The 16261-nt window shown below is 41.7% G+C and overlaps 2 protein-coding genes and 2 non-coding genes across 5 annotated transcripts; all 4 read left to right on the top strand.

The window, feature by feature from the left end:
* The first annotated feature begins 1231 nt into the window (after positions 1 to 1231).
* Positions 1232 to 7101, top strand: hprt1 (hypoxanthine phosphoribosyltransferase 1). The gene is made up of 9 exons (XM_070836762.1): positions 1232 to 1435; positions 3613 to 3719; positions 4252 to 4435; positions 5136 to 5201; positions 5843 to 5860; positions 5950 to 6032; positions 6431 to 6477; positions 6657 to 6733; positions 6860 to 7101. The coding sequence occupies exons 1-9, from the start codon at positions 1409 to 1411 to the stop codon at positions 6905 to 6907; spliced, it is 657 nt and encodes a 218-aa protein (XP_070692863.1). The 5' UTR covers positions 1232 to 1408; the 3' UTR covers positions 6908 to 7101.
* Positions 7102 to 8661: 1560 nt separating this feature from the next.
* On the top strand, positions 8662 to 16155 carry pabir2 (PABIR family member 2). Of its 2 annotated transcripts, XM_070837164.1 has the most exons (11): positions 8662 to 8936; positions 8970 to 9730; positions 9886 to 9964; positions 10061 to 10114; positions 10541 to 10584; positions 10713 to 10767; positions 11106 to 11207; positions 11683 to 11768; positions 12008 to 12077; positions 13073 to 13164; positions 14354 to 16155. In XM_070837164.1, the coding sequence occupies exons 2-11, from the start codon at positions 9606 to 9608 to the stop codon at positions 14490 to 14492; spliced, it is 846 nt and encodes a 281-aa protein (XP_070693265.1). In that variant the 5' UTR covers positions 8662 to 8936; positions 8970 to 9605; the 3' UTR covers positions 14493 to 16155. The 2 variants fall into 2 exon arrangements, with proteins under 2 accessions (XP_070693265.1, XP_070693264.1); XM_070837163.1 differs by having other exon boundaries at positions 8662 to 9730.
* On the top strand, positions 10170 to 10312 carry LOC139207833 (small nucleolar RNA U109). The gene has a single exon (XR_011585131.1). It is a non-coding gene; the product is annotated as a small nucleolar RNA U109 (small nucleolar RNA).
* Positions 10868 to 11016, top strand: LOC139207832 (small nucleolar RNA U109). The gene has a single exon (XR_011585130.1). It is a non-coding gene; the product is annotated as a small nucleolar RNA U109 (small nucleolar RNA).
* Positions 16156 to 16261: the final 106 nt, after the last annotated feature.

Here is a 16261-nt window from a genome sequence, read left to right as displayed (position 1 = left end):
CTGTAAATTTACCACAGATATTATTCCTTAAAACACAACCAACTTATTTACACAATAATGACATGCCCCGATGTTTAAAAGGAAAAAATATACAGAATTCACATTTAATTCTACAATATTTCACAGCTCATTCCATGCTAGACATACTAACTGTACAACTTCAAGAGATGTATGCACTGTTTTGTACCAATGGGAAATGATGCAATACGTGTGCAGGGAGACAAAACTGCAACTTTAGTTTCACCACCAGTTGAAGTTCACAGTATCTTCACAGAGTGAGACACCCCTACACAACTATATATTATGTGATGGTTAGATACATAGATAGTAGAAGAGTTATTATCCATGATGATGCTGGCAGTAGTGGTACTCAGTTATACATAGCTGTTGTTAAAACTTCTGACTTTAATTCCCAAACTTCTGTGAGCCTATGGAGTTGGTCACAAATTCAGTGTTAGTAAACATAAGTAAACATTTCCACTGAGGGCATCATCATCATCTCTAAATCTGCAAAGAGGCACATGTCTCTGATTGTGGGCCATGAGTTTATTTTTCAAAATAACTGAGGCTCCATTAGGGTGTGGTTTCCCTCTAATGGCCAAGGTAGTTGTCGGAGACTAAAACTATTACATGATAATATTATTATCTGATATTACTTATCCAGGTCCTTTAGAAATGAGGACATTGTGATTCCCCCTCAGTGCACATCCACTGCCCTCAAAGATTCTTATAAGACCCAAAGGAAATGTGTCAGAAGTAACTTTATTTAATCAATTGCTTTATTACAGATTCTGTTCATGCCAATATGAAGATGTAGACAGTGTTTTAAACACTCTTATGTAATACCAGGAATAGGGGGAATATTTACTGCATTATCACTGCTGCACCGCGTGACGCTCATGTTGCCCTAAAAAGGTAAACCGTGTTTGGTTCAGCAGATGAAGGTCATGGTGAGGAAGTGCAGACTTCACTGTAGGACCATCAGGCCTATGGCTGCTACTAAACTATGTATTTATAAAAAAGGGGGTCATGGCCATAATAAGGAGGAATATTTTCAGTGAATCTGTCTTTTCCTGTTTTCTTTTTAATTAGCTTAGCAAGTTACAAATTGTCCGTCCTCAGCACGCGCCTCTACTCCCAGACGGGGGCGGGGCTAGCTGGTTCCCGCTCATCTGATTCGCCCGCAGCGCTCTTGCGTCATCATACACACAGCAGCGGAGCTACAGCGGAGCCGCAGCCCGGAAAGACTCAGCAGCCTCTTGAAGCAACGGAGCAGGCCGCGTCCATGCGTGTGCCGTCACAGGGGTGAAGAGTCCACGAAAACAAGTCTGGTCTACAGGTCAGCGTCCTCTCTACCTGGAGACCACGGTACACCACCCAAAACAGAACGGCAGGGACCGACACGGACATGGCGACATCCAGCTCCTGTGTTGTGGTAAGTTCCCCCCAACAACCGGAGTGAAAGAGGAGACAGGAGGAGGTCGTGGGTTACCTCCACCGTTACATGCTCACTGGGAAAACACTCTGTACACCACCGCCGCCACTGCTTTAGCTGAAGACCACGGACTCAGTGCGGGTCGGTTGTTACCTGTCTGTAACACGTTTATGCTCACCTCGGAACAATGTGGTGTGGAACGTGGCCTGCGGCTATGGAGGCTGTCATGGGCACGCGCTCTCCACGCTACGTGACGCACGAGACGCTTGGGCACATTAAAATGTGTATCTGACAGCAACGTGCAGCTTTTAGTCATATAATTACACGAGTATACACAATTACACCTGGGCTGCAAACAAGGGGGCGTGTTCCAGGCGCGCTTCTGCTTTAGAAATAACTGCAAATCATTATGTTTAAGTATATAACTGGCATGAAATGTGCATATCTGGCTTTAAATGCATGTCCAATTATTGTAAGTCCATTAAAAAGGTCATGTCTACTGTTATAGATAGATATATCTATATAGACTTTTCAAGAGGTGAATACACACCCCTGTGTAGCAGGTGTCAATCACATCAAATCAATTGCCCCTCTAGCAAATCAATAACATTTAGTCAAGTTAACAATTGGAGGAAATCCCATAAAAGATCTGCAAGGCCATGAGCACTTTTAATTTAGATTTACCAGGTTAATTGTAAACCCTCTGTTATACAGCTGCCTCCACACACTGATTGATGTATTATTGCCTGTCAAAGAAAAATGCTGTTTGTCACTCTGTTGTTCCAGTTGAACCATCTGTCAAAGTTACTCAACTTTAGTCTCAGCATTTCTGAGACTAATGTTTGCAGCAAGACTACAACGTCCAGAAAGAAGTTTGTCTTTGTATGTATGTTATTGTAGAGTTACAGCACAAGGCCTCGTGGGATCCGTGTGGACCCTGCAATATAGATAAGTTGTTCAGCCTACAATGGCCCCTATACCCAAATGAGTAAATGAATAACCAATGTGCTCTATTTTCCAGAACATTTCCAGCATGTGGAAGCCAGTGTTTTATTGTTTTACTGTGAGTGTGGCCAGCAAACTGGTAAATCCACTTGCTGAGACTGTAATGAGGTTAAATGCACATTTAGCCTAAACAGCATTTAAGGACAGTGGAATATCCTGTTTCCTGTGTTACATTTCAAATGGAATTAGCAGCACGGTGCAGTGTGACAAACGTGGGGCTTGTTAGCGGTCAATTGAGGGGTTACCTTGAAGTCCAGACCAGTTCACGGTGTTATTTTTCGTGCTTTACCATCCAACTTTTGTTCCTTAAATAACGGGCAACAAGCCTGCGGCTAACAGTGGAAAATACTCCTTCACATCATGTGACCACGAGGACATCTGCTTGATATCAGTCATTATTATTTGGAGTTGAAAGGGTGTAGCCCAAACAGATGGACATGTTTTTCCACGTTGGCTGGCATATGGGGACTGGCTTTATTCTAGTTCAGCCACATATGATGTGAGAAAGGGCCCTTTGCGTTCCAGTGTTTAGCGAAGCAGTGACATTTTGTTGACCTGGGAGGATCCAAATTCTGTTAGATTATAAATACAGAGAGTGTGCTTCCGGGCGCTCACATCATTCCTACAGCACCTTGAGCTCTGCACCAGCTTCCCAGCTGTCACACGATACCAGTTATGTTGTCTGGGTCAATTTGGCATGGAGTTTGGAAGTGAAGCAGGAAATTTGATTTAACAAAATATAACTGTTTACAGAATTGACATAATATTGAATTTCGTGAAAGCCATCTTAGTTGCCAATATCTTGCTCTGTGGACAACATGTTTACTGAGAAGAGACCTTTAGTTGTGGCAAAAGGAAGGATTCACTGAGATTTTAATGAAGGAAGGATTCCTCTTTCTAGGAATCTCTGGTTTGTCTTTACCACCACTGACAGCTGTCTGTCGCATACTAAACTGTACACAACCAGGCATTGTCCTCCTAGTTTAGGTCCTGGGGCAGAAAAACTGCTATGGCAGTGAAAAATATGTAAGGAGTCGGTGGGAAAGTGGACCACCATTGACCTCAGCCCTTTCCCCTCATACTGCCCTGTATCAGATGAGTGTCCCGTGTCACAGTGTTAGGTAATACCCCTGAGATTTTTTTTAACCCCTTTGTGTCGTGTTTTCATTCAGATCAGTGATGAGGAGCAGGGCTATGACCTGGACCTTTTCTGCATACCAAAGCATTATGCCACTGACCTGGAGAGGGTCTACATCCCACATGGACTCATCTTGGACAGGTGGGTTGCCATATTGTTTGCAACTTGAAGCTGGATTGTGAAAATGTGATGGAGGGTCAGGGTCAAGTAAGGTGGGTTGTTTGAATGGCTGGTTGACTAGTCGGTCCTAACAGAAGTCCTGTGGGACTCCAAGATGTTCAGTATGTTATGTGTATATAACCTTAACAATAAACAGAATCAGACACACTTTCAAATTTTATTAGATGAAGTGGTCATATTTTTTCCAGAAGTTGAAGCACATATTCATTTTCAAGATGACATACATCAAATGTCTGTTCTGTATTTCATTTTTCAATATTTTGACTTGAACAATTAACACAGGTAATGTGTTTTTAATGGGTTTTAATGATAATGAGGTTTTTAGTCATTCCTGTAAACTGGATCTCTGGGGTTATTATACTTTGGGGGAGCTTTAGAAATGACAGCCATGTCCGCTGACACAAACAGAGAGGAAATGAGAACTAGTGCTGACTGTAGCAGAAAACTGAATTGACTGTCCTCTCTCTCCCCCTCCCCTCCCACGCGGCCACAGGACAGAGAGACTGGCCAGAGAGATCATGAAGGAAATGGGGGGGCACCACATCGTGGCCCTCTGTGTGCTCAAAGGGGGTTACAAATTCTTTGCAGACCTGCTGGACTACATCAAGGCCCTGAACAGGAACAGTGACCGCTCCATCCCAATGACAGTGGACTTCATTCGCCTCAAGAGCTACTGTGTAATCTACCAGCTCTTCTCTTTGTATCTGCTGCTTTTTGTAGCACTTCACATGTGCTGTATTCGTGCTATTGTTTTTGATAAGCAGACGCTTTTTATTTTTTGTTTCGTAGAGAAGATTTAAAGGTTTGAACGCTCAAATGATCAGAAGTTGGTGACGTTAAGAAGTGCAGCAATGTGCCGGCAGGAAAGAGACTTCAAGCTAGCAACCATGGAACCATAGAAAAACTGGCTTTGTAAATGTTTTATAACGAAGGAAATGCATTCAGCACATCTGCTAGGTTTCAGTAACAAGGTTTCCATCCAAATGTAGCGCAAATTATCGTTAATAAACATTAATAGGTTAATGTGCATTAGGTGTCAAGTGAATTGAGATAAATGGCTGCATTTTCCCTAGTGCTCTTATGCAAAGTGTAATTTGCCTCTCATCAGCCTATTCACATACACACACACCAGTGGCAGCGAGCTACACTGCAACACTGTCGGTTGCTATTAAACCACTGCAGATGAAGAGAGCACAACGAGATGACGTAATTAAGAGTGCGGTGGAAACCCTTGTAGAAAACATGCTTAATTTGAGGAAGGCCACAGTCTCAGCTGAGCGTAAATCTTTTTCATGATATTTTATACCGACACCTTGTGTTCCTGCTCTTGAACAACCTATTACATATAACATGTCTATGTTCTTCTTGTCCTCGCAGAACGACCAGTCGACAGGTGAAATCAAAGTAATCGGAGGAGATGACCTGTCTACACTGACAGGCAAGGTGAGCAGTGTGGAGGGCATCATGATCCTAACTGAACCAATCTTTGTAGACACTGTGATCAGTGTTGTTTATAACAGTATTAAGTTAACATTTAATGAACTGAAAAGAGAAACAAATGTTTCTGCTCTTGTTGACTGCCGCTACTTTTTCTACATGAACAGACATTTTAAATGAACTGATAAAAGTTCACTGATGAATAATTTTGGAAACATGTTTATTGAGGATTAGGATGTTAGGATTATCAGAAGTTATGATGAGGATTGTGCTACATTTGAGCAAATCCAGTGCTTTCACTGTTTTAACAGAAAATGCGGGTTGAGTGACTGTAGGACTGGGAAACACAAATCTGTTCCTCCATCAGCAGCCAATAATAAACACATTGTTCTGTTTTTTTTTTAATAGAAATTCCTTCCATGTTCCACTCCCCACCTCTCTCATTATGGCTCCCTTAGTGTCTCACTAAGTCTTTTTCACTGATGCAATGATTGTTTCCTTTGTAATGAGAAAGCCACAGTCATGCAGATGTCTGAGCGTTACTCATGTCATGTCAAATTCCTTTTCAGCTCAATTACATGCTAAGATTAAATGTATCCAGTTCACTGTTTTTCACTGAAATAATTGTTCTCTTCTTTTTTACACAGAATGTCTTGATTGTGGAGGTATGTACTCACGTTTTCTTCTATAGTAAAGTCGACACTTTTTTAGTCCAAGACCACTAATGTGAATTTCTCCCATGCTGTGTTTCAAGGATATTATCGACACAGGGAAGACAATGAAGACACTATTGCAACTCCTCAAACAGTACAATCCCAAAATGGTTAAAGTAGCAAGGTAATTGGATGTCTTTTCTAAAAATCTACCTCTCACTTACTAGCTAATCTTCATTAATTCATTTGGCCTACAAAATGTCTATCTCAGTTTCCCAGCACTTAAGGTGACGTCTCCAAATATCTTTTTGTTTGATCTGCAGTCCAAAACCCAAAGATATTCAATTTGCAATGCTATAAAACAGAGAAAGGCAGCAAATCCTAACATTTAAGGAGCTGAGAGCAGACATTTTTTGGCATTTCTGCTTGAAAAGTAAAAGAAACGATTATTTGATTACGTTTCTTTTGGTCAACTTATCTATCAGCCGACTAATCATTGCGGCTCAATTTCATAAGAACAGATTGTAGTGGTTGTGTTTCTTCTCAGTGTTTCATCAGCCATCAACTTGTTTTTGTCCTCAGTTTGTTGGTGAAGAGAACACCAAGAAGTGTGGGCTACCGACCGGACTGTGAGTTCAAGACAATTCATGTTTTTGTCAGACTGTTTGTGGTGTTGGTGTAATGTGCTGGATATCACACAGTATAGTTTCCACAGTTGTGTGCTGTGCAGTGAGGTGTTGCATACCTTAATTTCAGTGTTAGCTCACCATTACAAAGACAAGTCACTGATTTCAGCTGTTCCTTGCAGTCGTAGGATTCGAGGTCCCCGACAAATTTGTGGTGGGATACGCGCTAGACTACAACGAGTACTTTAGAGATCTAAATGTAAGTATTTGAGAAAACACAGTTTGTGCCTGCTTGTTACAGTGGGTCAGACCAGGTCAAGGCCTCTTAAACAAACATGCCAGTCAATAATATGCTGCAATACTCATTGATCTTTTTCTGTTTCAGCATATCTGCGTCATAAGTGAAACAGGGAAGGAGAAGTACAAGGCATGAGGAGCAGTTCGTTTCTATTTTTAATGTATGGTTATATCTTTTCCTTTTGCAGTTCATTTTATATTTTATTACTTCATATTTGTGTCACAAAATACTCAGCCTGCTCAGGGTCCCTGAGGATACACGTTGGAGTGATCATCCTGACAGTAGCATTGCCTGTTTTAGCCACCACACACACACACACACACACACACGATAGATTCAACTTTAAAAAACAAAATCGATTGCCTTCGACAGAACCACATCTGTGTTACACAGCATGACTCCTAGCTTCACCTGAAATTAGTATAATGCTTCTATGCCCCCACAATCATTCATTATTTTTAAGCAATGGAGTAATTAAAGTTATGCAAAGCTGCTAGCTTGAAATACAATATCACAATTGTTGTGCTCTAATAAGATTTCAGAACCTCCTATTTAATAAGATATTGCTTTTATTGTAATTCTACTTCTGCTCATCAAACAATAGCTGTTTGATGAGCACTCTAAAAGAGGATGTTACAGTTTTTGCTTGTAAATTTTGGAACAGAACATTTCTCTATGATAATGTGCTGTGTGATAAGATTTTCCTCCCATACTTTCTGTAGAAAAGCAACATAGATGTTGGCTGCTGTCCGTAATTAAACACATGGGTACGCTGAAGATGAAATATCTTCTTTTTTATGAGTGTTACTGAAATCTTAATCTTAACAAAGCATTCAGGTATCCAGTTTCACTGTGTAACATAAAAGACAGATCCTGTTTTATGCTGGAAATTATGTACAAATTAATGTGTAAACATTCAAGTGACTGAAACTTATTCAATTTTATGTTTGAAATACTTAATCTGTATCTACCTGTCAATGAATCAGACATAATTGAACTTTTTTTTTTATTTCTACGTTATAAAATGCTCTTTTTCAATGGTGCCATCGCTGTAATCCAATGTTAGCTGAATTTTGCAAGGGGAGCCATTAAATGTTCACACCCCTCCTGAGACGAGTGGATTCTACTACAGAGCTTTCCATACAACAGAACACCAAATACTGGGGACATTAAAGATAATTTCTGGACAATCGGTAGTGTAAATACTGAGAAATCCAGTGGTGATGCAGATAAGATAAATGACTTCCTCCAAAAACTGTGTAGTGATTTTTTAGCATGTGTCTGTGCAGGAGGTCTGTGATTATGGCCATGGAAAGGGCATGTTTTCTACTGCATCACAATTAAGTGAGAGTTGAGAAAAGGTTGCACATTTGACTGAATTAAATACCTGCTGAAAGCCATTTTTTTTCAGAACAAATCAAACAAGAAAACTTTAATAAAGGATTGCAGGTTTTAATTTCATTTAATTCATTTATGTCGTTAATGAAAACACCAAATTTTAATCCGATTAATGTAACAAGATGGAGTAATCTGCTGCCAGTACAACAAGAGGAACAGAGGAGTGCCTGCCTGCTGTGAACAACTCATGATAGCAGAAAATATGCCAACACCATGCCTCCATATTGATCTGTGTGGGGCCTCCGGCGGTCAAAGAGAGCAGGAGAAGCAGGTTAAAACTACAAAATCATTTCTGATGCTGCAACATTTGTCCCTCTGAGGAGAAATGAGATTTTGACCACTGACATTGTAAGTTGTGTCCATGTAAGTTACCATCCAGGAACCAGGAGGATGCAGTCCGCCACAGTCCGCCTGAGCATGCCGGTCAAACACAGCGATTTCATTGGACGGGTCTGCCAACGTTAAAAGGGGCGTGAAGTTTGAAGCTAGCAGCTAGCTCCCGTGTGATCATCTGGGATCTGGTTCATTCTTGGCGGTACCCTGCAGAAACCAAAAACGAAATTGCAGAGCGTGTGTTATTGACAGCAGACACGGGTTACTTTGTTTGTGTGAGCCGCAGCAGCTAGCAGGCTGATGGACAGGAACATTTAGAGAAATGGTGACCCGGCCTCTCTCTGGACATGGCATTGTAGCTATTAGCGTCAATGCTAACTTAGCTCGTTAGCCTAGCAGGCTAGGTAGCTAGCTGGGCAGTTAACTGTGGCTGGTTCGGCTAGCTAGCATTAAGTAGCAACACTAGCTTACATTAGCTAGGATGTATACTCGCGTCATGAGAAACTCTTAACTTCACGCTAGATTAACGTCACCTACGTTGGACTTGAGGCGACTATTTATTTTGCACACAAAGTAAGCAGCTACTCGGCTTGGCTAACGTAAGCCAAATTAACGCGCTAACAGGCAGTGTTAGCTTGGTAGCGGTTGAGTCGTCCCTGCTACTGCCCTGCACCAGTAGACTAACGGGTCGGTAGCTCACAGTTGCCGGGCATTGTGCGGTATGTAGCCGTGGTATGCTAACCATCCATCAGGAAGGTTCGTGACTGGACATAACGTTACAGTGAACGTTAGCACAGGCCAGTTATGGCTGACCGTATTGCTGTGATGTGAGAAATTACAGAAATAGCGTTGTTATGGTTAATATACAACGTTAAGTTGCTTCAACTCCGGAGTTTAACAGACGACAAGGCCTTGCAGGGTGCTGCGGGTTAACTAGCGTTACACTGCGTTAGCTAGTTTGTCTCAGCTCAGTTGCCTCATCGGTGATGTTTCTTCAAATCATGTAAAGTTTGCAAAGTTTGGAGTGCAGCAATGTAACCCCACTGTGCTGGTCAGCCATTTTAAGTTCATGAATTGGTGATAGGCAGCGTTAGCTTGCAAAATGAACAATTCAGGAGTGTTGCCGCAAGAAAAGATGGAGCTGGATCTGGAAATCCCATCTTCGTTAGTTCAGAACGATGGACACTTGAGGAGATCCAACAGTGCACCCATGATTAATGGCTTAAGGTTCTACAATATGATCTAGTTACACTAATTTACTGCATAATCTTTGAATGACTGTTGTTTGTCCTTTTTCATGCACATTGAAATGACTACATCACAGTGCCCTTTCAGGTAGAAAACACATGACATATGGTTGGTCTGTGAATTTGTCATTCCAGTGATAGCTCCCAGGTGTTCCAGAGAGAGGTGCTGCGTAGCCGGAGAAATAGCACTACAGTTGTCAACAGGCCCAACATGGTACAATACTGTATTAAACACACGTTCACTCAAGTAGTATGTGTCTGAAATATTCAGCATTGAATGTTCTCTCTCCACGCATATCCTCTATTGCAGGTCCCTTCGTCGCCCATTCGTGTCCCCAGCACCAGACTTCATCAGATCAAACAAGTAAGATCGGGCGCTGCTGTTTTCAGCGTGCTTGGAAATGTTTCATGTTGAAAAGGGGCATGTCAGACCACCGTCTCCCTCTAAAGCCATAGGGAGTGATGGTGTCTAAACAAACATGCTAGATTAACAACTTTTGGAGTTCACAGGGCCATCGATCTTTCAGAGTTGATCAATTGGTAGTATCGGACTCCAACAGAGCAATTGGTACCTCCGGCGTCTAACTTCCATAAGTGAAATGCTCAACAGCACAGTTTTACCTTTCGAGATGACAACATGGTCTTCGCGCTGAGTCAGAATTAGGCCTTATTGCAATGGCACGAGATTGAGCAATGTCTAGTTTGTACGTTTGAAATCTGTATGTAACCCAGAAAAGATGAGATGACTTGGTAAAGGCCTTATAACCATTAACTCTGTGTGCTCTTGCAGGAAGAAGGTGTAGACGTGATGAACAGAGAAACTGCTCATGAGCGGTAAGCTACATATTTGTGATTGCAGTTTGTGGATAAAGAGAGGAGCTTGAATTATTTTGGTTAAAGTAAAATGCTGCTGGACATCAACCTATTCCTTATTTTCCTTTTTTTTTTTTTTCAACACACAGGGAAGTTCAAGCCGCCATGCAAATGAGCCAGTCCTGGGAGGAAAGCCTTAGTCTGGTAAAGAGACTCTTATTTACAGTGTGTCCAGCTCCCATCAGTATTGTTTACATATCTATTTCTCTGAATTCTTGAAAGTCATCTCTGTTGTGCCTTCCCACTGCATGTTTCAGCCCTGGGCTGTTGTTGGCCTCTTTTATTTCTATAGAGAGGACAAGTACAAGCATGCTAGATTAACACTTTTGGAGTTAACAGGGCCACCAGTCTCTCAAGGTCAGACTGAATTGGTAGTATAATACTCCAACACTCTATTTTAATGACTTGTGCTACATAGTACTGTGGAGATGTGATGCAAGATGAAATGGCCGCCAATGTGTTTGGCAATTGTGTGTTCTTAGAGTGACAATGATTTGGAGAAGTCGGCGTCTTCGTCTCCAAAGCGCGTGGACTTTGTGCCTGTGTCGCCTGCCCCCTCCCCAACCAGAGGGATAGGAAAAAAGGTACATCTGACCTCAGTGTGTTTACTTGCCCATAACCTGATTATACTGTGAGTAACCAGATGAAGGCAATGGTTAAAGCGTTGTCATGGTTTGCTGTAACCTGATTTTGCTGTGTATATGCATTCAGATGAGTGAATGAATGAGTTGTGTGACAGCCTGCAGGAAGGAATTTATTTGCAACAGGATTTTTGCTGCAGCAAAGAAAGGTCGACGTTTCTTTATTGCAAGACACATTAGTGGTTGTGTATAGAAATGCCTTGTTGCAACTGTTTCACTGCCTCTTTTGCTGCGTCGTCGGAGGCAGACAAATTGCCTGTCTTTCTTTTTTGATCTCCATTTTGACCGTCATTGTACAAAGATAGCATCTAAGATGTATTTGCCCTAACCTGATGCCAATAAAATGATCTTAATCGTGATGCTGATAATGTATCTTTACCTCTTGTCTCTGTCTCCTGTTTTGCTTTCTTGTGAGCAGCAGTGTTTCTCTCCTTCACTACAAATCCTCGTCAGCAGCAATGGCCTAACACCGAGCCCGATACCCAGCCCAACACGACGCTTCAGGTGAGCGACAAGTCTCCGAGGCACAACTACAGCCAATATCCATACAATATACCGGTGTTACTTTACTCTTCTAAATAAACATCTGTCTGATTAGCATCCATTTACTGTGATAGTAGAAAAAGACTTTATAACAACTTATTGCCACAATACTTGGCAATAATCATTTCATCTGCGTGGCAAATATTAAGACGACACATTGGATGCTGGTTTAACAAAGTGTGTCTTTTCTGTGCTTTTAGCCGACGGAGTCAAAGCCCAATCAACTGCATCAGAGCCAGCATACTCGGCCCAATAAAACGCAAAGGTGAGGTACCCAACAGGCCGTAATGTTCGAAACGCTTCACTAAATGCTTTGAGAATAATCATTCATACTTGTTTTAGATTCTACCACAGGAGCTACATAATTTGCAGATAACTAATGTGGTGTAACATTCAAGACAGTTTAAAGGCAATAAGGGTATTTGGATTGTATAGCAAAGAGCAAGTGCAGTTTTCAAGCTATATATTCATATAGGCAATGAACCTCACTTGTCTTGGCAAAGACCCTCTTCAAACCTTACACCCACATAAACCTTTTTACATATCTGTACACAAACAACCATACACACATTATGATCTAATTAAGGGTCAGACTCTACTGAGGGTTCACTTTATTCTTTTTTTGGATTTGGTCTCATACATGGTTAATTTGTGATTCTACAAGACAGGTTTGCACAAGGAAATGTAATGAGAACATGCTGTAGTCCAAATTACTAAATTAGTAGGGAAAAAAAACAGCTACTCTAAGGGCACTTTAAAAAAGTGGCATGTGGAGGATGAATTAGAGTCTCACAGCCTGAGGAAAGGAAGCTGCTCTGTAGTTAGGTTTGGTGCTTCAGTATCTCTTGGCAGATGGCGGCAGGGTGAACAGGCTGTTGCCGGGGTGGGTGTTGTCTTTTAATATCCTTTGGGCTCTGTTCAGGCACCTCACCCCTCTCATTTCACTGATGCTCAGTCGATGGGTACCGATGTTGTACTGGGCGGTTTTACCTGCACACTGCAGAGCCTGCTGTCCGGGGCCGCACACGTCCCGTGTCAGATCGTGATGTTTCCCGTCAGGATGCTTTCTGTTACTCCTCTGTAAAAGATGACATGGACTTGCTGAACACAGTCTTTTTTGGAGATGTTTGATGACAGCGACGGGTTCTCTGTGATGCTGATTCTGAGGAAGCTAAAAAAGATGAATATTCTTGAATTTAAACCAAACCTGTTTGTCTGTTGAGAGAACTTTCTAAAAGTCAGTGCTCCTTTACTCTGCAGGTGAGATGGAGACTGAGAGTCAGCCTAAGAGGCTCTTCCAGGGCACCACCACCATGCTGTCCTCCGATGTCTCCAACCTTTCAGATATCAGTTCCTGGTAAGAATTTGTAGATCAACAAAAAAAAAAACAAAGTCAGAATTGGTCAAAAACAGATTCCTCAGATAACACTTTAATGCTCGAGTATTCAGACAAGCACAACGTGACCTGAGGAGTTATTTACGAATGATTGACTTTGTTTGATTTGAGGCTGAAATCGATCATCTTTTTGACGTTTAGGTGAACAAATAGTCAATGGTGTGTATCATGATATGTAAAACCTCATCTTCAGGTAATTGACTCAGACTTAGATCTTTCTGGAGAAACTAGCCCTCATTATGTATTAGATGTACTGAAGCTACATACTGAGCTTCCTCTTAGTGTTGAGCAACTTCCCTTTTTTAAATATTTATTTATACGTTCCAAAACGTTGTACTTAATTTTCCACCCCATAGTGAATATCGGCACACAGTGTGCTATACACATGCAATCATTGCATGTTTTTAAGACACAAATGCTGTTTGTCATTATGATGCAAGACTTAAAATGCAGGACTTTGACTGTTGCAGTATTTGTATTTGTGTGTGTGTGTGTTTTTGTTTTTTAACCAAACTGCTATTCCATTTTCTGAGACTAGCTGCCTTAGAGTGTGAGTGCTAACACAGAAAAGTATATGTGAAAACGTACTTTTAAAGGTTCCACATTGTGCTGATTTTCAAGCTCATACTTGATCTAGTTGGACCTCCAAATACAGGAAAACGGTTTCTCATACAAACATGGCTGCTGCAGCTGTTCTCAGCCTCTGTTTGCACCCTGTTTTTAGAACAGAACAATGTGCATGTTTTGGTCTTGCCTTCGCTAACTTCTGGCTTCTGGGAGATGGTGTCAGTAAGAAAACTATGGTGCACAGAGAGTTGGATTCTCACAGTGTGGGAACAGTCTGCTGAGGACTGGAGGAGGTCATTTGTTCAACATATCCCCACTGGACATCATAAAGAGAGTCAAATCTAAACAACACGTCTTCACACATGCTCTGTTAGATGGAGCAGAACTCTTTGCACACTAGGGACACACTTAGGCTGAAGAAATCAAAGTGCATTTTGCATAATATGGGACCTTTTTTAAAAAAATATATATTAGTCCATTCACTGCTTTAGAGTAATATTCAAAAGGGAGAGAATGCTACAGTGAATGCAAACCAATGTGACCTTTTTGCCCGCAGTCTCGCTGATCATGGTGTTTCTTTCAGTCACTCTCCGGATCTGCTGGACGGCAGCCTCAGCAGCGTCGGCTCCTCCACCGACTCACCGGGCAAAATGGAGGGAGTGTCGCCCTCCTCGTCCAGCAACTCCCCGTTTGCCTCCCTCCAGGATTTGTCCCCAAAGTGAGCGTGGGACGGCAGCAGACACACTATAAAGGACTGGCGCCAAGAAGCCTCTCTCCGGGGAACAAGTTTCCTTCTCAGACCCTCCACCTCACCATCGGCTACATTTGGTTTGTTTGTGAGCGGCTGATCTTCTGGCTACACTTGGGAGGGTCTAGATATGTTTCAGTTTAGGAAATGAAAGCCATGGATGAGTTTGTTTGTGCATGTGTGTAACAGGTACGCATAGTGAAACTAGGAGTGACTGAACACACTGTGAGCACCAGCTGCTACTGGAGGATCTTGGATGGTGCTTGGCTTTCATAGTTATATTGTGTTAATAAGTGACTTTGCTTCAGATCTGTCCTACCAGTTCCCCTCACTGGAGAGAGACGTTGAGCACTGGACAAACACAGACTATTGGATGTGTACATTTCCCTGTTTTTGTGCTGGAAAACTTCTGTCCACAGGCCTTTTTGTATGTACACAGTCTGCAGATTTTGTAAGAAAAGATTTAACTTATTGTTTTCCTGCTTTGTTTGTAATTATGTACATATTAACCTGGTCAAATGTCGTACATAGTTTTAAGTTTGTGACTGGCTGTGAGGTGAATGTGGGCACAGGTCTTCATCAGCAAAAGTTTTCTTTGTAAAGGAACAAACTACTTCTGGGGTACAACTATGGAGATTTCCTTACTGTAATACTGTATGAGAAGTTAATGTTTTCTTAATATTTTTATGATGGAGGCTGTGAACTGTGGTGATTTTTTTTTTTTCCCTTCCTCCATGAGTTGCTGCAAATTTAATTGCCCAGTATGAGCAATTAATGCACCTTGTGGTTAATTTTGACTGAAATAAGGTGGCCGTCGTCGTCGTTGGGCTTTCAACACTAGTCTCCTCTGTTGCCTGAGTTATTGTCAGGATTTTTTGTAGATAAACAGAGTGTAGGAAACTATCTGTTTTTCTCCTGGCGAAATGTTCTTATTTATAGTAAAAGAAAAAAGAAGTGATTATAAAAATTGTATGGTGATAGGTTTCTATCCCCAGTAAAAGTGAACCATTTGTGTTGTCGTTCACACCAACTTAACTGACTGCTGGCACATGCAGCAAAAACAAAATGGCACCCTCACATTGTGAGCATAGAGACTGCTGTTTCTGCTGTGGTTCCATTTATTAAAATAGCTTTCTGCACAGGACGCTCAGGCCTGTGACGTCTCAGCCTGCGTGTAATCACAGAAGAGGTAAAGCTTTTTGCACCTAAACTTGCTTTCAACTGTCATGGCTCCAGTGCCGGTATCACCTGTGTAACGCCTGAACCCCTTCGTGGCTCTGCAGCCTTTTATGTGTTTGTACAAAAGGAAGTGATTGTAAGTTGTCTTATGGAGGTGTGCCCTTTTTTAATTTAAAGAAGAGTGTGGTTGCAGTTCATTTACTGAATGTGTTTTTCCTTCATACAAACGAGAAAATGGAAGAAGCAGCCAGCTTGCCCTGCTGTCAACAAGATATTTTTGGAGATTTTTTTTCTTAATTATCTTTATGAAGCATTCAGGGCATGAAATCTTGCGCTATACTGTGTCTGTAATGGAGAGGCTGTAATCTGCCAAGCTGGCTGACACCTTGCCTATGCTTGTGTCTTTTGTGATTGCAATCGTAGCGGACATCAGGACTAAATAAATTATTTCTTTATTATGTGTGTGTGTGTGTGTGGCTGTTTTGAATATTCCCAGAAGACACGCTAATGTAAAACATTAACACAGCATCCAGAGCCGTGGTAGGCTAATGCCATCCCTTAAAC

This window comes from Pempheris klunzingeri, chromosome 9 (assembly GCF_042242105.1).
Source record: "Pempheris klunzingeri isolate RE-2024b chromosome 9, fPemKlu1.hap1, whole genome shotgun sequence".
Lineage (NCBI taxonomy): Eukaryota > Metazoa > Chordata > Actinopteri > Acropomatiformes > Pempheridae > Pempheris > Pempheris klunzingeri.
The sequence above is the reverse complement of the archived record's forward strand: the minus strand, read 5'-3'. Positions and strand labels throughout refer to the sequence as shown.

What these genes read in the sequence shown, in the direction of transcription:
- hprt1 (XM_070836762.1), top strand. Translation starts at nt 1,409, where the DNA reads ATGGCGACATCCAGCTCCTGTGTTGTG. An exon ending in CATCCAGCTCCTGTGTTGTG is followed by an intron (nt 1,436 to 3,612) that starts GTAAGTTCCCCC and finishes GTTTTCATTCAG; the next exon opens with ATCAGTGATGAGGAGCAGGG. An exon ending in TGTGGGCTACCGACCGGACT is followed by an intron (nt 6,478 to 6,656) that starts GTGAGTTCAAGA and finishes TGTTCCTTGCAG; the next exon opens with TCGTAGGATTCGAGGTCCCC.
- pabir2 (XM_070837164.1), top strand. Translation starts at nt 9,606, where the DNA reads ATGAACAATTCAGGAGTGTTGCCGCAAGAAAAGATGGAGCTGGATCTG. An exon ending in AGAGAAACTGCTCATGAGCG is followed by an intron (nt 10,585 to 10,712) that starts GTAAGCTACATA and finishes TTCAACACACAG; the next exon opens with GGAAGTTCAAGCCGCCATGC. An exon ending in CCAGAGGGATAGGAAAAAAG is followed by an intron (nt 11,208 to 11,682) that starts GTACATCTGACC and finishes TCTTGTGAGCAG; the next exon opens with CAGTGTTTCTCTCCTTCACT.